This window comes from Pecten maximus, chromosome 6 (assembly GCF_902652985.1).
Source record: "Pecten maximus chromosome 6, xPecMax1.1, whole genome shotgun sequence".
In the NCBI taxonomy this organism is placed as follows: Eukaryota; Metazoa; Mollusca; class Bivalvia; order Pectinida; family Pectinidae; genus Pecten; species Pecten maximus.
Genome location: NC_047020.1, coordinates 35,714,197 through 35,736,993, shown reverse-complemented (window position 1 = coordinate 35,736,993; position 22,797 = coordinate 35,714,197). Strand labels below are relative to the sequence as shown.

The 22,797-nt window shown below is 33.1% G+C and overlaps 1 protein-coding gene across 1 annotated transcript; it reads right to left on the bottom strand.

Annotated features, from left to right (window-relative positions):
• Positions 1 to 11,899: 11,899 nt before the first annotated feature.
• LOC117329655 lies at positions 11,900 to 17,835 on the bottom strand. Its single transcript, XM_033887687.1, has 8 exons — positions 17,548 to 17,835; positions 16,774 to 16,874; positions 16,010 to 16,132; positions 15,239 to 15,412; positions 14,360 to 14,472; positions 13,541 to 13,646; positions 13,005 to 13,028; positions 11,900 to 12,424 (listed from the first exon to the last, which is right to left on the bottom strand). The coding sequence occupies exons 2-8, from the start codon at positions 16,832 to 16,834 to the stop codon at positions 12,222 to 12,224; spliced, it is 804 nt and encodes a 267-aa protein (XP_033743578.1). The 5' UTR covers positions 16,835 to 16,874; positions 17,548 to 17,835; the 3' UTR covers positions 11,900 to 12,221.
• Positions 17,836 to 22,797: the final 4,962 nt, after the last annotated feature.

Genomic DNA, 22,797 nt, shown 5'->3' with positions numbered 1-22,797 from the left:
GTTGGTAACTACGGCAGCCGTGGTTGCCTAGATGATATAGTGCCAGTTAATCTACGTAAAGTCACCTGTTTTGATAACAGAATTAAGAAAAACAACTCAACATTTGTGTTTAATACCTTTGATGCAATTCCCTTAAAGAATAAACTCGTGAAGAGCGCTGACAAAGTTAAAGTGATTGAAATGAACAAACCTATTGTAATAACACTGTAAATGAAGGAGCGTGCGTTTTCAAGTCGTAGTCGTACAATGTACATATCTTACTAGAATCACTGCCACGTGTTCTTTGATAACCTTTATTTAATGCAACGTGACTTTGCCTCCTGTGTGGCACGGGCACTGATGTGTTGACCCTCCAATATCTATAAACAGCCAGCGAACCTGTTGAAGACACGTGAAATAATCGTCTAGTTGTAGACGGAAACTGCGCCTCCTGTATAGAAATGTGTATGTGTTATACAGAAATATCAGCACGGTGTAGATATGTAAACTACCTTTTTGTCGATTTCAACATTGTAATATTGCACATCTCGTGGTTTATTTGAAATCTTTTAACCTAATAACCACGTAGTACTGTAGAAGAGTACATGACAGAAACAATGTACAAATCGTTATCATTAAGTGGTATTGTTAGCTAAACCTTGTAAGCTTGATGGTTTAATTTTTGTAAATGACCCTGGCTGTTAATAGGACGCTAAACAAAAACAAACCAAACCAAATTTTATATTGTGGGCGTATGGGACATTCCTTACTGTTTTATTGATAAGACATACACAATATCTTAAACAAATGTAACTTAATGATAAATTGAGATATTCTTTAACATCGTATTGATATTGTCATAGTGTGTAACATTTATATTCTGCCTTGGAACTGATTAACACATATGAATCTTCTTTATTTTTTCCCCTATGATATTTCAAGCAATCTGAAACCTAACACTTCCTTCCATTAACGATCGGTTTGTTAAAGGACACCCCATGATATATATGCCTGAAAACACTATAACTTTTTTTATGTTGGTTTAGTGTAAGCTGTAAAAACTATAATTTGCACAAATTGAAATTTTTGCATTTGTCAGATTTAACAAGGTATCACAATTGATACACACACCCTCGTCATAAACAACACATTTATACTTATAACCTGTTCCTCTTTAACATGTTTTAACTTAAAAGGCAGCAAGAAAAATGTCGGTAAGTTACAAATACCCGCCTCTATATAGATAATCTATCAAAAATTAAATTGTGAGATCACCAAAATTTGGGCTAACCACTGGATAGTTTTTTTTTTTTATAATATACCGATTATAGTAGACCAAAGTAGTAGAAGAAAAAAATGTGTGTTAGTATAGATTTTAAGTGATATTGAGTGTATATAATTTAGATTGAACGAAAATGTATCAGAGTGTACAGTACATGTATGTAAAATATGAAAAGAATGTGTGAGGGGATAGGATCTCTGATGAGTGAGAGATAGGATGTCTGATGAATGTAAAGCCCTCCTGCGTGAGGACATTTGTTTATACACTCTGTATATATATATACATGCTTGTTGAATAAAATTGATTTTGAAAAAAAAAAAAAAAAAATTGTGAGATCACTAATGAAGTTATTTTGAGTGGAAGAAACTTACCTCAATAGTCCAGTAAATAAAGGGTGTGGCTTATTAAAAGCAAACTTGTCAGAGATAACGCAAGAGTAAACTCGTGTACAAAGTGTCAGGAAATTCTATGTAAATAAAGGTGCGCGGATACTACGACTCAAACGCATTAGAGATGCTGCCATAGTTAACTAATATGTAAGAAATTTCATGAAATCATCTTGAGAAATGCACTCGTGAGAGTACTTATAAAAAAGTGTAACATACGATCATCGAACATGAATACCTAGGGCCGAATATTATAGCCCCTCCAAACTATGTTTCCAACGGGATAAAATTAGTAATATATAGATTTGAAGAAAGACCATTGAAAAGAAGAATTAGGATAAGGCCAGACGATCCGAAGAGGAAGCGTCTTCTATTTCAGTGACGACACGCGCCTTATAAATCTAGGTCAATGATTCTAAAGATTCTATAGTAAATACACACATACATATGACAAAGAAAACAACATGAATACAACTTCATATTTCAACTTTTCTTTTATCCATTCAATATTTCACATTTAAATAATGTTTCTAACAAATGATTTGACCTGAGATTAGATTTCAATTCTGCTACTCTTTTTCCCCAATTTCTCCCATGGTATTGCATACACATGATGTTAAACTCGTGTGACGAATATTTTAAAGGGCAAAATCATGTTAAACTCAGAGAATATAACATTGAATTTAGATAAGTCTGATTTTTTTAATCGTCATTGTTCCTTTTTAATTAACCAAACTATGAGACATATTGCTTCGTTGAATTATTCCAACGGATATACGTCCATAACTAAGTAGCAGTTATACTAGACAATTATACAAGAAATAAAATCGCATCACTGATTTTTGCCGAGGTGTACTCGTCATTTAATCTAAGCAATCGGTTATACATTGCAAATAATTACGTACTGTTTTGAAAATATTTTCTGTTTGTTATGGGATTATCAACATTGAAGAGTCAAAGGTGACGTAGGGGTCACCTGATTAAGTTAAAGCATCTTGAATGACAGGTAAGGACTTTTCTCCAGTTTAATGCCAATTTGCTAGAATGCTATAAGTTAATGTCTGTAAATTGTTGACCAGATTCAGGTATCTGCGGTTGTAGACGACATTGAAAACACATTTTTTGTCGAGAGATGATAATGGCGATGATAACAGCGATGGCAATACAAAGAACGATAACTCCTCCGATAACAAAGTAAATAGAAAACGAACTATCCTTTGGCACGGACGATGAGGGTGTTGTTGCAGCATCTGGCGGGAAAAAATAAGATAGAAATAATAACCATCAATTTAAACGAAATAAGATACGCAAGATATTTGCCTTTGCTTTCTATAATTGACAATTTATATCCATTAAAATTTATATAAAAAATATGGTCAGTGATACAGAGTTGGCCAATATATGTTGAGGTGCTGAGGTAAGCTAAGATGTTAGTTAAGTCATCGTTTAGCAGCAGATGATTTGGATATATGAAATGATACGCAATTTCAAAAAGTATGTGACAATTACTCCAGTGTAATAAACGTCATTGTATGACTAGTGGTAAAAATAGAATGCATTTCTCGGATATGATTCAAGAAAATCACAAGTAATACCTCGCGTTGTCATCTTCATCCGTAGCTACTTTTGATAAGCCATGCCACGTAACTACTAATTAAAACACTAATATAACACATGTTGTGAGTCTTTAATATGAATATTTCCATACAGCTGTTTCATTTTGAGGACAGTTTTCTGAAAATGGAATAACAATTTAAAAATTAAGGCTAAGATCATAGTAACAGAGCTAAGTCATGAAAAATACTTAGAGAAATTTCATATATGACAGACAGGCGTACATTTTACTTTAAGATAGATCAATTTGTTTGAAGTGATTTATTATTTTTAATACAAATTATTAAGTTTTTGAATATAACTGACGTTTTAATTGTCGTAATATCTTACTAGAAACTTTTTTTTCTTATTTCAACATGACTTCAAATCCTGTGTTGTATCGATAAGAAGACACTTCGATATCTATTAACAGCCATCGGAACGTGAAATAAATCGTCTTATTGTATACGGAATCTAGGCCTCCTTTCTGGACAGGTGTATTTCGTAAATATGATATCAGTTTGGCTTGACTTTAGTTCCTGTGTGGCACGGAAACAGCTGTATAGGGAACAACCAACCAATTGAAAAAATAGATTTTTGAAACAGCCCCTGTGTATAGAACGTTGAGCCAAGGATAAAATATCTGACAGCCACTGATTGGCCAGTATGTTATGAAGCGAGAAAATAGATATGTAGCCTGATAGGTAGCTATCAATAAGAAATGTTGACATTAATTTCGTAAGTCCGATTGATTTTTTTCCCAAAAGTTCACGTAATAACAATTAACAGGTAAACATTTAAGCTTTTGAGAATTTTTACTGCGAAATTCGCCCATTTTCAAAATGGCTACCCTGGAGAAAATTTGAGCTGAAGGACCCAACTTTTTTTTTTGATTAGGTGTTATATCAGACCCTAAACTTTTGTTATAAACCATAATTGTCATATTGAATTCATGAATTTGAATGAAATACTCCAAAACGTTAACACTTAAGTCTATGGGAAAACAATTGGTTGGTTGGTCTCTATAGACCGTCCAATATATATTAACAGCAAGCGGAACCGGTTGAAGATAGTGTAATAATCGTCTAGTTATATGAGGAAACTACGCCTTCTGTCTAAACAAGTGTATTTCTTATATAAAATATCGGTTGGTTGTCAATGGTCTGAGACACATACATATGTAAACTATGTTTTTGTCGTGTCGACCATTGCAATATTGCACATCACGTGATTTATCTGAAAACATTTGGCATAAAATCCTAGTAGTAGAAGAGTACGGGCCAGAAATCATGTAAGTGTATAAATCCTAATTACCAGGTGATGTTGTTAGCTTAACCTTGTTAGTTTTATTGTTAGATGTTATATTGTGAGCGTATGAAACGCTTCTTACAGTTTTCTTGAAGAAATACACTAGTTGTTAAAAAATATAACTTAATGATGAGCTTTGGACATTCGAATCTTTTGCATTGAATTTTTGTCATTGTTATTGATAGTCTGCCTTATAATTGACAGACACGTATGAAGCATCTTTATTCGGATTTTTTTTATGATTGTTTTAACTTCCCAAAAGAAAAACCTGTAATATATGTTTCCAAATGCTATATCATTTTATGTTGGTTAAATGTTCGCTGTCAAAACAATCATTTCCACAAATTGAGGTTTATACATTTGTCAGATTTAACACGGTATCACAAGTGATACAAATCCGCCGCAAAAAAAAAAAAAAAAAAAAAAACTATTTTCGTTTCTGTAAATTTCGGTAAGATATTAATGGGCTCCTTATATAGAATTCTTTTGGGGAATTTAATCCTGTAATCGCCGATAAAGATATTTTGAGTATTTAAAGAATGTGAAGGAAGTTGCTCCGTAAATAAGGGGTGCGGCTTATGTAAAGTAAACTTGTCAGATATATCGCCGGAGTAAACTCACGTACAAAGTTTCACGAAATCCCGTAGAGAAATAAAATCTTGAGAGTGCTGACAACAGTTAAATTGAGTGAAATGAACAAAGGGCAATAAATCTGTACGTAGCACTGGTACTGAATTTCAAGCTCATCCGAGATGTTACCACAGTAAGCTAATGTAAAATATTCATGACGTTTTTATTGAGATTGAAGTCGTGAAAGTGCTGCCAAAGTCAAAGTGAGCAAAATAAACAAAATACTATAACTCTGTAAATAAAGGAACGCAAATTCTAAAATCAAAACTCATCTGACATGTTGCCACATTGACGAATAAACTCGGGAGAGCACTGACAATGTTTAATATTGCGTGAAATGAACCAAGGGAAATAACTCTGTACATGAAAGAGCGTGCGTTTTGAAGCTCAAACTCGTCCGAGATGTTTCCATAGTTGTACATATCGATTGTTTAGAGGAACAAGGACGTATATTTAGATTTAAATTAATTATAACTACGATTGAGATTTTCTTATAGAATTTGTACATTATATCAATTGAAATGATCTGATTGCTGTTAAAATACAATGTGATTTAAAAGAATGAGATAATTCTAATTGATATAAAGTACATATTCTATAAGAAAAGCTTAGTCGGAATTGTAATTTATCAAAATAAAAAAATTGATAAATTTGAGATACGACTCTTTACTTCTAAGCACTCCATGTTGGAGATACGCCCTTGTTCCTCTAAACAATCGATATCTTACTAGAATCGCTGACACGTGTCCTTTGATAAACCTTTTATTGCAACGTGACTTTGGTTCCCGTGTGGCATGGGAACTGATGTTTGGACCCTCTATAAACAGAAATCGGAACCTGTTAAAGACACGTGAAATAGTCGTTTAGTTGTATGATGCCTGGCGCATCCTGTGTTGGCATGTTTATGTGATATACAAATCAGTATGGTGTCTATGTTCTAACACACAAGCATATACGCATGTGGGTTAATGTAGCGTCCCATTCTGTTGCACATTAGTGTATTCATGTAAAATATACATTGCTGTACATTGCTGCAACGTGTACATTCCGATGACGTCACATTGTTTACATATCATGCATTGTGTCTGCACTGCCTGAAAAGAAGGCTTCATTCTATGTTTTTGATTGTTTTTGTTTGTTTTCTTATATTGCAATTGATCAGGAATGGTAAAACAACCCCAAACTATATTAAGTGTGAATGTAGTTTTACGAAAAAACGGCCTGTTGCGCATAAGACTTCAACTTTGCCCTTGCAGTGCATTCGTGATTGCAGCTTGGATCGGCTGTCAAGGCAACGACGAGGACGGTGGTTTTTCAACAGTGTCGAATCTTCCCACTTGCATGTACAACCAAAACCTTCTAACTATACCTTACGTCTATGGAAATCATCTGTAAATAATTAATTGAATTAATAACGACCCATAGCATTCGTCTATCCACGTTTTTTCGTTTCTATATGCCGATTTCAATGCTTAAAACACTGAAGAGTTCCAATATTGGAGCTGAAGCATGAACATGAACACTTGCTCTATAAATCATCCTAGAGCACCCGACTAACCAAAATAAAAAAAATGCTGTACATTCTTAAGAGAAACATCGTCAAATTTAATAAAAACAAAAAAAGTACCAGTTTATAACGCCTTTATATAACTGTACATGAATTCAATTAAGCATTAAACTGTCTTTTTATGGATTATATGGTCTATGGTCTATATACAGACCATATAATCCATAAAAAGACAGTTTAATGCTTATATTTACGTTTTCTATATTAGTTTCTTTTCGATTTCAACTTTAATTTTCATTATAATTTGAAATCTGACTTTTACCGACGTTTCCACTGTCAGAGGTCAACAAATTGAACAGCCTATTGTGATTCACGTGCTGATTGGCAATTTTTTTTTAAAAAATAGTGCGTGGAAATCATTAAAAAAATACTGAAAACATCATCAGATATTTTAATAACAATATCAATAATATTAGTAGTCAGTATTTCAGAATATACGGATGAATTATTCAGTTTGTTAACGATTTCGGATTTTTTTTTTTAATTTACCATCCGGAACAATTATGCGGATGGAAATTTCACCCGTCACCACGCGCACGCAACGGCTGACAGCATTGACAGAGTTTAGCTATGAAAGTTGAATGTGCAGTGGGAGAAAGTGGAATTCGCCAAAAAACCAGATGTAAACATGTTCTTTGATTGCATGGAAACCTGATTACAGTTTATAGTAGCTACAACAGCACCGGTGTCAGGGATACGACTAATGAGAGAAGTGACAGTGGCCGAGGGAGTTAGACGAGCTTCAGCGACAACGTTGCTTGTGACGGGTACCCTGGCTGTTTCAAGTTTAGGATGCGTTAGACACGATAATGCACCACTTGATGCTTTCTTTTGTGAAGAAGAAACTGTTCTATTGTACGACCGGAGAGAAGCCTCGTTCTTATGATTTGACATAAACATGATGTGTCGGGTTTCAAAATTTTTGTCATTCAAACACTGGATGGCGGTGGCGCGCAAAAACAATGTGGTGTGTACTGATTTTCCACTCTGGCCCCGGAACAAATATCTGTCAACATATGTGTTTATTAAATCTTGTTTTATTTCCATTTTCGTGATTGTTAACCATTCTTACCTTTATTTTCGTTTTACATTTTAAGATTTGTTTTCTGGTCTCGTACTCTATCCGATAGCATGATGAGCAATGATAAGATGCCATTTGTTTACATTGGTTGCAAGTAGTTCCGGGGGATCCCATCCGTAAATCCGGTCGCGTATGAATAACACCCGAATGCACGATTTGGGTGTCAGTTATGCATAGAATGGTGTCACGCTTTGGGTGTCAGTTATACTCTCATAGACTGCAAATTTGTTTAGTTTGTTTATATGATGGCTTTGCCATCCAAATGTAAATATTAGAAGAATGTACAGCACTTTTCCTCGGTGTTAAGTACGATGCACAAGTATATCACGTTTATTTGTACCGCAAAATACAATAGTCGGGTGCTCTGGCCATATGCACCGACCAAGTGTTAATGTAGTCCTTCGTGCCGATCACATGGTCACTCGAGAACAAGAAGACCGACGAACACATCCCAATAAGGACGCTGGACGTCACATTAAAATCCGGTCAAGAAAACAAACAGAACGGACGAAGAAATTATTGAATAATGAATTTATTTAAAAACATAACGATCTTTTTGCCGTCTTAAACACTTCAAACGCGGTTCGCGAGGAGGGTATAATTAATTTATTAAAACAACGAAGAACATTCACATGTTAACGAAACCATGATTTCAACTCAAAAACGAGAAATCGAGGGCAAATTGATAGCAAAATATTAATTTGCAAAGAGACGTACAAGAAAGTTATAACTAGATGTTCCCAAGAGTAAGTGTCTTCTACTTCATCGACGACACCCGCCTTACAAATCTTGTTCAAGGCTTCCAAAAAATCACTAATTAGTAGAAAAATATATACAACAAGAGGCCGTTGGGCCTTAACAGTCACCTGAGTTTTGAAATAATATACTATATGTTAATGTATTCAGATTTTGTTTTACAAATTCAGGAAGTTGCAATTGAAAGCAACATTGAACACACATTTTATTGTTTTTGAAAATGATAACAGCGCTGGCAACACAAAGCGTTATAAAGGAAAGAGTAAAGAATTTTCATCTAGCACGGATGATGAGGGTGTTGTTACTACGTCAGGCGGAAACAAAAATTAAAAAACTGACCAATTATTTAGCATGGAAATGATATTCTATTCTTAAGTTCATGAATACAAATTCTCAGCTCTTTGACGATTATAACGGTAGCCATAATTACACAAAATCATTGAATGACTGATGTGAAGAACAATATGAAATACCCTTTTTAAAATCTAATAGTCGTGGAAATATTAGTGTTATAAACGTCGTTATATGACTGGTGTTCAAAACAATACAAAAGGCGTTTCCCGGATATTAATAAAAACAGGTAAGGCATTTCCCGGATGTCAATTAAAATAGGCAAGGCACTTCCCGGATATCGATAAAAATATGTATCGCATTTCCCGGATATGAATAAAAATAGCTGAAGCATTTCCCGGATATCAATTAAAAAAAAATAGGTAAGGCATTTCCCGGATATCAGTAAAAATAATTAACATGGTATATATTGCTTGTTATCTTAATTCCATTGCAAACTAGTTTCAATTAGGTCTTTTATTTTCCTTAAGCAATATTGCTTTTCTAAGATTTCAAGAATTCTTACATAAGAAATAGTTTCATGCTGTTGGATTGGAAACCATAATAACAATTATATTTAACTCGCCTATCGAGTATGACATCATAATACATTTAAGGATTGTACCTCATTTTGACTGCGTATACTGTAGTATGACCGCATTTGGCAACGCACCATTCCTAGGGTTTTGCGCGATAGCGCTCCATAGGATATGTTCAAATATGTCAATCCTTATATTTACAGATATTATATACCGATATATTATTTAAGAAAATAAGATACAAGCTGTGTTGCGACGTTGGTAACTACGGCAGCCGTGGTTGCCTAGGTGATATAGTGCCAGTTAATCTACGTAAAGTCACCTGTTTTGATAACAGAATTAAGAAAAACAACTCAACATTTGTGTTTAATACCTTTGATGCAATTCCCTTAAAGAATAAACTCGTGAGAGCGCTGACAAAGTTAAAGTGATTGAAATGAACAAACCTTTTGTAATAACACTGTAAATGAAGGAGCGTGCGTTTTCAAGTCGTAGTCGTACATATCTTACTAGAATCACTGCCACGTGTTCTTTGATAACCTTTATTTAATGCAACGTGACTTTGTCTCCTGTGTGGCACGGACACTGATGTGTTGACCCTCCAATATCTATAAACAGCCAGCGAACCTGTTGAAGACACGTGAAATAATCGTCTAGTTGTAGACGGAAACTGCGCCTCCTGTATAGAAATGTGTATGTGTTATACAGAAATATCAGCACGGTGTAGATATGTAAACTACCTTTTTGTCGATTTCAACATTGTAATATTGCACATCTCGTGGTTTATTTGAAATCTTTTAACCTAATAACCACGTAGCAGAAGAGTACATGACAGAAACAATGTACAAATCGTTATCATTAAGTGGTATTGTTAGCTTAATCTTGTAAGCTTGATGGTTTGATTGTATATTGTGGGCGTATGGGACATTCCTTACTGTTTTATTGATAAGACATACACAATATCTTAAACAAATGTAACTTAATGATAAATTGAGATATTCTTTTACATCGTATTGATATTGTCATAGTGTGTTACATTTATATTCTGCCTTGGAACTGATTAACACATATGAATCTTCTTTATTTTTTTCCCCTATGATAGTTCAAGCAATCTGAAACCTAACACTTCCTTCCATTAACGATCGGTTTGTTAAAGGACACCCCATGATATATATGCCTGAAAACACTATAACTTTTTTTATGTTGGTTTAGTGTAAGCTGTAAAAACTATAATTTGCACAAATTGAAATGTTTGCATTTGTCAGATTTAACAAAGTATCATAAGTGATACACACACCCTCGTCATACACAGGCAATATTCCTTCACGTGAAATTCACGTGAATTTTTTTCAGGTGAATTTCACGTGAACAAAATATTCACGTGAAATTCACATGAAAAAAATTCATGTGAATTTAATTCACGTGAAAAAATTTCACGTGAAATTCACGTGAAGAAATATTGCCTGTGTAAACAATACATTTATACTTATAACCGGTTCCTCTTTAACATGTTTTAACTTAAAAGGCAGCAAGAAAAATGTCGGTAAGTCACAAATACCCGCCTCTATATAGATAATCTATCAAAAATAAAATTGTGAGATCACTGATGAAGTTATTTTGAGTGGAAGAAACTTACCTCAATATTTCAGTAAATAAAGGGTGCGGCTTATGAAAAGCAAACTTGTCAGAGATAACGCAAGAGTAAACTCGTGTACAAATTTTCATGAAATTCTGTAGAGAAATGTACTCGTGAGAGCGCTGAGAAAGTCAAATAACACTGAAAGAAACTAAGGGTAATAACTATGTAAATAAAGGTGCGCGGATACTACGACTCAAACGCATTAGAGATGCTGCCATAGTTAACTAATATATAAGAAATTTCCTGAAATTTCCCTGAGAAATTAAATCGTGAGAGTACTTAGAAAAAAGTGTAACATACGATCATTGAACGTGCATACGTAGGGCCGAATATTATAGCCCCTCCAAACTATGTTTGCAACGGGATAAAATTAGTAATATATAGATTTGAAGAAAGACCATTGAAAAGAAGATATAGGATAAGGCCAGACGATCCGAAGAGGAAGCGTCTTCTATTTCAGTGACGACACGCGCCTTATAAATCTAGGTCAATGATTCTAAAGCTTTTATAGTAAATACACACATACATATGACAAAGAAAACAACATGAATACAACTTCATATTTCAACTTTTCTTTTATCCATTCAATATTTCACATTTAAATAAAGTTTCTAACAAAAAAATGATTTGACCTGAGATTAGATTTCAATTCTGCTTCTCTTTTTCCCCAATTTCTCCCATGGTATTGCATACACATGATGTTAAACTCGTGTGACAAATATTTTAAAGGGCAAAATCATGTTAAACTCAGAGAATATAACATTGAATTTAGATAAGTCTGATTTTTTAATGGTCATCGTTCCTTTTTAATTAACCAAACTATGAGACATATTGCTTCGTTGAATTATTCCAACGGATATACGTCCATAACTAAGTAGCAGTTACACTAGACAATTATACAAGAAATAAAATCGCATCACTGATTTTTGCCGAGGTGTACTCGTCATTTAATCTAAGCAATCGGTTATACATTGCAAATAATTACGTACTGTTTTGAAAATATTTTCTGTTTGTTATGGGATTATCAACATTGAAGAGTCAAAGGTGACGTAGGGGTCACCTGATTAAGTTAAAGCATCTTGAATGACAGGTAAGGAATTTTCTCCAGTTTAATGCCAATTTGCTAGAATGCTATAAGTTAATGTCTGTAAATTGTTGACCAGATTCAGGTATCTGCGGTTGTAGACGACATTGAAAACACATTTTTTGTCGAGAGATGATAATGGCGATGATAACAGCGATGGCAATACAAAGAACGATAACTCCTCCGATAACAAAGTAAATAGAAAACGAACTATCCTTTGGCACGGACGACGAGGGTGTTGTTGCAGCATCTGGCGGGAAAAAATAAGATAGAAATAATAACCATCAATTTAAACGAAATAAGATACGCAAGATATTTGCCTTTGCTTTCTATAATTGACAATTTATATCAATCAAAATTTATATAAAAAATATGGTCAGTGATACAGAGTTGGCCAATATATGTTGAGGTGCTGAGGTAAGCTAAGATGTTAGTTAAGTCATCGTTTAGCAGCAGATGATTTGGATATATGAAATGATACGCAATTTCAAAAAGTATGTGACAATTACTCCAGTGTAATAAACGTCAGTTGTATGACTGATGTTCCAAACAAAAGGCAATTTCCGGATATCAATAAAACTATTTCACAAGTGATATCTTGCTTTGACATCTTCATCCGTTGCAATCTTGTTTGATTAATATATTTTATCTTAGAACAATATTACTTTTCCAAGAATCCAAGAAATTCATATAAACATAAATATATCTAACTCGCGAAGTTGATACATCATAATACATGTGTATAAATAATAAACCTTCCCATATAACTACTTATTAATGTACAAATACAACACGTGTTGTTAATTTTTAACATCAATATTTGTACGTACCCGTTTGATCCTGATGACAGTTTTCTGAAAATGAAGTAAGGAATCGTAATGTTTATTTTTTTTTATAAACAGTAGACGAATGAGCTCAATTACAATTTATTCTGAACAGTTTAGGCCAATACAGCAGGAACAGATCATAAGTATGCGAAAAAAAAAAGAAAAAAAAAAAGAGAACAGAAAAAAGAAAGAAAAAAAAAAAAATCAAGAACAAAAACAAAACAAATTTCATATATGGCAGACTGGCGTTAAAATATACGACTCACAGTACGTTAGATGTAATTATTTCAATACACATAAATAAGGTCTTCCGCTGTATCAGCGTTCATATCCTAATATATAGGGATTGAATTGGCATGGTCTGTTGCCCTATTTCTTCAGATCATTTTGATTTATAAAATAAGTACCGTACATGTAGTACCGGCAAAATTGTATAATTTGAAACGGATCGTTTGATAGAGTATGATGAAAAAGATTTTTGACAATTGCCATGACCAATTCGGATCAATTGCGATGAGTGTAGGAGTTGTCGCCCTTACCTTTAGACGTTAATCTGAGAGATACGATAGAGTCAGTGACCATTAAATCGTTGCAGTATTCCTCATACACCTTCACAATCAGTCCATCATTATCATTATACATCTCCTACAGAACAAAAAACACATCTATAAAAAATACATGTTGATGAGACTGGTGTGAGACATGGATTTTGATATGATCGCCCAGTACACAAGAACGTGATTATATAAATACGATGGTATTTGTGTGATATACATGTATAATAAATACGTGCTCCAACGCAGAGCATTTAGATTATTTCAGCTCAACGCTTGAGATAGTTACACAATTACCATTATTTGATAATATGAAATGAAATGAATGAAAAAATAAAATGTTGAAGAGACAGTACTAGGACATGGATCTGGATATGAATGTCTGACATACTTCTTTCAGTACACATAACAAAGTGCTAATGTCAATACGAATTCTTTTCTGACTCTTTAATATTAGATACGTAACCAATACATATTATGAAATTAGTTTAGCTCAGTGCTTGACATAGTTACACAATTACCATTATTTGATAATAGAATAAGAAAATAACTTAAGAAACTTTGTGAATTTTTTGGAAGTGCTGAGTCAGCGTTTTGTCATCATGAGATCAGTCGAGTCACAAAGGTGGTCGCGTGATCAAATATTTTATGCTTTAAAACACAATTCGTATCCTCTGTATATTTCAACGAGAGGACAGGTGTTTATTTGTACATATATCAGAACAATGAACGAGTCTGCTAAGTCATCTTTTATATAAAATAAACCATGTACATGTATTAGATACAAATTAGTATTTGACTTACAGCACACACGATGTTATGTTGAAGAGTCATCATGTTCCGATCGTCCGTTTCCATATAGAGGTAAGTCATATTGCTACTTTCGACGTAATACAAACAAGAGAAATCCGCGATGGCTGCAGAAAAACATACATAAAGCTTTTACATATCATTATGACCAAAGTATATTTATTTTATATACCTATATCGGATAGAAGGTTACTTTTGCCTTACATTTGTATGTATCCTATGTTAAGGAATACATGTTTTTTTTCGTTATTCATGCATATGCAAGAGGTGTTATGACTTATGCATAGTAATGAGTTTTCTGACAACTGACATTTTCAAGATGGAGATTAAAATAAAATAAGTCAAGATATGGTTAGAAATTTATGATAAACCACATGACAACGGATAACATCATATGAAACACAAACATAAAACTCGACAACAAATAGATAATTAATTTGAATCATATTACGTAATTAGGAAAAACAATCTCTTTTTGTGAAACATTGTCCTGCTAATACATCAATATAACAATTCTCGATTCAATATTAATTGACCAATGAAAAAACATACTATATATGTATCACTCATCCTCTTAACATTGGACTGCACTTCAACATATATGAATAGAAGCGGATCTAAATGTATGATGGTTTAACAAATCTGTATTTATCATGCTAGAACAGTTATATACTGATGGTTTTAAAAAATAAATGTATTTCTGTGTACTGTTTAGATATAACATAAATAAAACCAGGTCGAGATTACAATCATTGAAATATTTCGAAAAAAAATATCGTAGATTCATTTCTACTTCATAATTTGTTATGTATAATTAAAATTGATTTGATAAAATAAAATCACAAAATAAAATTATCGAAGACTTCAAATTACTTGCTATAGCAGATCCACATGTGTTGTTGATAGTAATGCGCATGCGTGTTGTGTCATCACAGACTTCCAGTCGACTCTCAGGACAATGTGTAACATTAATTCCTTCGACGACAGACAATGAGTTGTAAGAGAAAAACGTGCTTGGTGGACAAGGGATACCTTGTACTGATGAGGCTAAGGACAGAAATGGTAAATGATTGACAACAGATATATTTTTTATAATGAAAACAAATGTCAAATAGTGATTATAAAAAGTACAGCGAGATTGTTCCAAACATTTTAACAGGCAAATCGTGCTTTTTTTTTAATGTAATGCACATATTTAGAAAAAAAGTATCGATGAAAATAATTGATTTTTCGAGCAAATCATGAAGCAGATACTTATTTTCAGTTTGGATTATATTTGCATTGTACATGTACCTATTTTTCTTAATCAGATTTTTCCCCATCGGAATTAAATATAAATCATAAATTAGGTATCTTCCAGTCATGGACGGTAAGTTTTTGAACGCTTTGCCTCAACGATTTATCTCCCTTGTTTCAACAAAGTTACATTAAAATGTACATATCTTGTAGTTACATTTTTTCTATCGGAATATCAATGAAATATTAATATTATAGATTGATAGTTACTCAAGTAAATGTAAATTAAAACTGGTGTGATTGCCAAATACAAACGTATTCTATCTGCTTGCAAGTTAAACATGCTTTATTTAGATGGTTCCATCGTTTCTCTGTATACTACAACTCATTCGAAAACATTTTACTCACTGTTTTTTACAAGCATGACCGCTGAACTACCATCAAACGGTTCGGGACGGTCACATACTTCGTCTTTTGTCACAGTTGAATTGATACTTCCTACCAAGGCATCGTTCAAGAAACTTTCGAACTCTGAAAAGGAAGAAAACAATTATTTAATATATTTCATTTAAACATTAGGATTATTAAATTGCCCGGTAGTTGTAATAAAATGAATTATGTATATGAAACATTATCATAACATATTAATTTATAGATACATTGTATATAAATGCACAATATCGCCATATGATATTTGTCAACATTTGCCAACCTCTTACAAAAGAAGATATACATATGTATAAGGATTAAACTGAATATATTTTTGTTTTGGCAATACAGACTCCCTGTTATAACCCCATAATATAGAACCTTATTCAAGTTATTTGAAGTAAATCCTTATAATTTGAGTTTCTTTGCACAATCCCTGTATAAATATAATGGTATTGGCGGCTTGAAATAATTATACCGCTGCATCAGACAGTCAAAAACAACATTACAAAGCACAACGTCATATTTTACGTAATGGACTGATGACATATTCAATTGTTTCAGCCAATGAAAATGCTTGTTACATGCAAGAGTAGATTTACAAATCGCACACGATTAGTTTATATCAAACTGAATAGAGAGCTTAGAGGATGAATTTAAGATGGCAAATTCCACCAATGGCAGTATTACGAAATACCTAAAGGCATCAGTTTAGAACATTACATCAACAACGCAGACATCACCTGTTCCGATATAATAGATGTAGTTATCCTGAGTAGGGCGAATATCCAGACAAACAAACATATTCACAGCCTGTCCGAATACAATTTTCTGCTGTACGGACCTGGAATTAGAAAATACATACTAACAAATGATACTGAAAATGAATTCATTTATATTGTTTTGCAACAATCTCGAAACAATTGATATAAACTGATATAAATCAATGTTGTTGACCCGAATATTATGTTACCACTGTGCAATCGGACCACCCAGAATGATAATCATTATGTACCCACAATAATCTGTCAATTAAGTACTAATAGATTGTGGGTTTTCCCCGTTTGGGCAGAAGATTTAATAGGAAGGTGAATGTGCCGGGGCCTACTGATTGGATATCCAGGTGAGATAAATTTCCAAAATTGTATGAGTGGACTGGGCAATATATGTAGATGTAAAATATATAAAAAAAAAAAAAAAAAAAATTGTTCCAGTATGTTTTTGTGTGGGGGAGTTCATAAAGTGTGTAATTTGTTGTAAATTTAGGTGAACTTTTGGTGCTGATTTCAATACAAGATGGTGGCCCCCATATAAAAAAAAGTTCAAATTGGTAGAATTTTTAAATATTTAATTTACAGGTGTGTGAGATGTCATTCTTCAAAATTGAAAGCTCCATTTAAGCAGAACAGTGGTAAACGTTAACACTATCATCTATGGGAAATCATTTGGTTCCGCGGTCCCTATAACGCCAACCCCCCAAAAATGTAGCATTCAATAATGATAACAAATACACAAACCTCAATACGTATTTGGTGTTATGGACATCTTCACATGTAAAATCGAGGGTACGAAATCCAGGAATATTGACGGGATATCCGTGAAGCGTTGAGGAATTAATTCGAAAGATTGCCTGATCGGATGTTATCCAAACACCTTTTAGTCCGTCAGGAAATATGCATGGTGTTGCTGCACAAAAATATCATCAATGTATCAGGCAGGGGATTCTACACCTTTTACGTATAATCGTATTGGATATCATCTTAGTCAATCCTTACATTTACAAATGCTACTATTCACTTGATATGATTTGAATAATATTTTAAGTTTCAATAATAAATATGCATGTATGCTCATTAACATATAGAAGATATATACCAATTAATATCATATATTTCAATCTTCGTCTGTAATTTGCTTCTATTGTTCAAATGATTCACGATTTACATGTCATAAAACAAACCAATATATTGGTAAATATAATATAATATGTTATATAAATATTCATAACATGCATGGATAGTCATTATTAATTCCATACATACCTGTTGAAAACTCCATCAGATATATAGGCAATTAAAATTGATAATAAAACACACGGAACTCCGCTACATCTATATGCATGCTTCGCCATTTTTCTTTTTAATGAAATCACGAGGTTTATTTTTTTAAGTTTGAAAGCTAGGTGCATTGTAGTATAATGGCTACTTATTTGACGCCATATGAGTAATGTTTTCCTGTAACACACCCGAAAGGTGTATAATTTAAATGTGTGTGCCATTCAATCGGATTTATAATGCGTTCAGGATTGAAAGGCTACCATAGGTTAAACAGCCAGACGGAACAATGGGTAATTGTTGTCAAACACTTACACACGTACACGGAACACGGCATTGTTTAACTGTGGACTGAGTGGGACATACTGAAGTCTTGTTGTAATTTGATGAAGCGTATTTGCAAAAAAAAAAAAAAAGTTTAAAAGTATATTGTCGTACAAAACATAAAAAACAATTTTGATGACGTAGATATCAAATTTTGTGTAGGTACGCTAGAAATAAGAATCAAACTTTTATTGATTTTTTAAAACAATTATCAAAAGAAATGTGATATTAAACTTGTCACACTGCGCATAATTACAATAATTCTTTCATTGTATTGATATACGGCATATATGCTTTGATTAATTAAATAATTGCTCTTTTTAATTAGAGTAGCACAAGACGATGACAAAGATGACAGCGACGGCGGTGATCGAGGTGGATGTGAGGACGAAGACGATGACTATGATCGATGTTACTTACCGTTTTACTTACCTCTATCGTCCACATAATATGTATATAATATCTTGTGTTAAGGTATATTGGTGTAAAAAGTTCATTAGAAGGTGGTTGTGATGACGACAATGATAACGTTGATGTTACTTACCGTTTTACTTACCTCTATCGTCCACCTAATATGTATATAATATCTTGTGTTAAGGTATATTGGTGTAAAAAGTTCATTAGAAGGTGGTTGTGATGACGACAATGATAACGTTGATGTTACTTACCGTTTTACTTACCTCTATCGTCCACCTAATATGTATATAATATCTTGTGTTAAGGTATATTGGTGTAAAAAGTTCATTAGAGGAAGGTGGTTGTGAGGACGACAAGGATAACGTTGATGTTACTTACCGTTTTACTTACCTCTATCGTCCACATAATATGTATATAATAATATCTCGTGTTAAGGTATATTGGTGTAACAAGTTCATTAGAAGGTGGTTGTGAGGACGACAATGATAACGTTGATGTTACTTACCGTTTTACTTACCTCTATCGTCCACATAATATGTATATAATATTATCTTGTGTTAAGGAATATTGGTGTAACAAGTTCATTAGAAGGTGGTTGTGATGACGACAATGATAACGTTGATGTTACTTACCGTTTTACTTACCTCTATCGTCCACATAATATGTATATAATATTATCTTGTGTTAAGGTATATTGGCGTAAAAAGTTCATTAGAAGGTGGTTGTGAGGACGACAATGATAACGTTGATGTTACTTACCGTTTTACTTACCTCTATCGTCCGTATATTAGGTATATATCTTGTGTTAAGGATATTGGTGTAAAATAATTTCATTTGAACACCAATTAAGAAACACGGGAAATATTGCAGAATTATTGTTTAGAAGTAAAACATGAAATTCATTTTAAATTCTTTAGAAAAACAAAATAGTAAATGATTATAGATAATTATAAATAATGTAACAAATATGAAATATGATCTTATGATAATCAAAATCATTACTACAGCATAGATATAGTTCATTATATTGGTGTTGTAAGGGATATGTACATATGTTAAACCACTGCACATATTTACCATTTAAGTCTACGTTCCATTAAATCAATTCAACATTAAGGCACACCAAACTACTTCCACACCACATGACATTATAGTATGACAGGATATGACATCGCTGACACAAATGACATTACAATACAGGAAATGACATCACGAGCATACATGACATTATAGTATGACAGGATATGACATCGCTGACACAAATGACATTACAGTACAGGAAATGACATCACGAGCATACATGACATAATAGTATAGGAAATGACATCACGAGCATACATGACATAATAGTATAGGAAATGACATCACGAGCATACATGACATAATAGTATAGGAAATGACATCACGAGCATACATGACATAATAGTATAGGATATGACATCACTGGAATACATGACATAATAGTATAGGATATGACATCACTTGAATACATGACATAATAGTATGGATAAGACATCACTGGAATACATGACATAATAGTATAGGATATGACATCACTGGATTACATGACATTACAGTATATGATATGACATCACTGGAATACATGACATTATAGTATGACATGATGTGACATCACGATAATACATGACATTATACTATGACATGGTATGGTATCACTGTCATGCATGACATTACATTATGATATGATATGACATCTCGAGAATACATGACATTACATGGTATAACATCACTAGCGCACATGACATTGGAGTATGACAGGACATGGCATCATTTACACATAACATGACATAACAGCATGGCAGTACATGACATAGATGTATCAAATGACATTGAAGTATGTCAGTATATGACAGCATTATCACCACACATCATACAATATTACAATATCACATGACAAGACACATCAACGACACAACAACAGATGGACCTGCATGTTTTCGTGTATCATGTTTAATAATCAATGCATGATATTGTTTAATCATATTGTTTAAACATTAATAATTGAATACTCCCCGCCATAGGCGTATGATACTGAAACTATGTTCCTTTATTTGTACTATCTACAGATATTGCATCTTAACTAAAGAATGATTATTCGTAATGAATCATGAGTTTGTCCAATTTTAATTTAGAAAGGATTAGTATAGGTCTAGCATATTGTCCAGTCAATCTATAGATAGTCATACTTTACAGATCAACGTGTATAAGCACTCTATATATAAATGTATTATTGAATAATAAGATATTTTGAAATTAAACGATTTTGTCCTAGAAACCGGTCTTGAAAACAAATGGTCAATTAACATGATATTTCATGAAAAAGGGCATCTACGTTTATTTTCAATTGCACTTTGACGGTAAACTAATGACAACCGGTTTTAATTTAATTTAATCCTCTTAGAAAATGTAAAAAACTTTTTGTCAATTATTACGACTGCAGTGAACGTCTTACCTGCATTTGCAGCTCCCGCGAAAAGTATTTCAATTGAACCATTTATAGTTCTCCGGAAGTAATTTGGATCATCTTCTGTTAAATTTGCACTGCAGAACATTGGCGTCACAGTTGCAAGGACAATACTCCTTTGTTTTCGGTATGCCTACGAAAAATAGTTTATTATCATATATCTAAAAGATATTTATCAAAAATGAGTTTGGTTGGTTTCTGTAAACGTAAACATAGGCTTAATAAGAAATGAATATCAAAAGAAAAAATGTGTGATGCATACAAAATGTTGTGCCTTCAAACTGACAGTTGACTCTGGATGTATAACGGTATTACTGTAAAATCAGTCAAACACATGTACATTCAAATTCCTTGAGCTTAAAAATAAAGTACATGTAGAATTAATCGTTGATTAATAACACCCGATGAATAAACCTCATAAAAGTTCTTTGAATAAGAGAACTATCGAAATCATCGAACACAATTAAACCTCGCAAAAACGTTTGTTGTGGCAGTGCCGTCTTTGACTCCTAATCAAAGTTTCCAAATGATATCAAAGCCTGGGAGACAAACCAAGCCACTTACAATGCATTTAAAATTGCTCCCAGTGTTCGAAACCGTTATTCCATACAAACAAATGATTCCTTTCTTCAGACTCGACGTGATGTATACAAGAATACTCCCCAGACCCTGTATAATAGAAACAAATAAAAAGAAGCGACATGCTAGTGATTCAAGTGAAGTGTCTACAATCCATCGTTCTTTGTTAAAAAAGTGGTCTTTTTTTTATCTGATAAAAGTGGGATTTAATGTACAACGTCTATGAACAATATAAGTGTAAATAAAACTGTAATCTTACCACAAAACAATAGCCTCTTGGCCTCTTGGAAAATTTGCAAATGATTGCGATATTTATATTTTCATGCTTCCCTTTGTTATATTTTCGGATTGTGATATTATCGTTAATTAATGTTATTCCATGACACAATATTTACCATTGTATGGCACTGCCACTATATAACCCTACCAATTCAGTTGCGAGTTCACCAGCCTATGAACTGCCAACCAAAATTTGAATTTGAAAATTTCAAAAAAAAAAATCAAAAAAAATCGCACGACAAATAAAAAATCGCAGATGGTAAATATAAGCATTGGACGGCTTTCAGTTGGCATGCATAGTCAATATGAATGCCAACTGAAAGCCGTTCAATGCTTAATTGTACTTACACACAAGCGGCGAACAGTCGCTATTTTCCATCGAGGATGCAAATATTAGTTTGCGGTCATTGGTATACCCATCCATGGTATTGTTGCCACAAACAATGCCTGCTCGCGTGAACGTGACGTCATTGAATACGTCACGAAGTTCTATAGGACAGGTAGTAGCCGTTTGATCATTTTCAAGATTTGCTGTTGCAAATATAAACATTTTCTCTTAAAATTTATTAAAAGTAAGATATTTTCATATATTAAGTGATAGCGGTGAGTATTTGAAGTCTGCTGAAAGG

Bases quoted from the DNA above. Each gene is read 5' to 3' on its own strand.
- LOC117329655 (XM_033887687.1), bottom strand. From the start codon at position 16,834: ATGTTTGTTTGTCTGGATATTCGCCCTACTCAGGATAACTACATCTAT. The intron at 16,133-16,773 runs GTGATGTCTGCG...CTTCCTTTTCAG, and splicing joins CATCTATTATATCGGAACAG to AGTTCGAAAGTTTCTTGAAC. The intron at 12,425-13,004 runs GTACGTACAAAT...TTTTCCCGCCAG, and splicing joins CTGTCATCAGGATCAAACGG to ATGCTGCAACAACACCCTCG.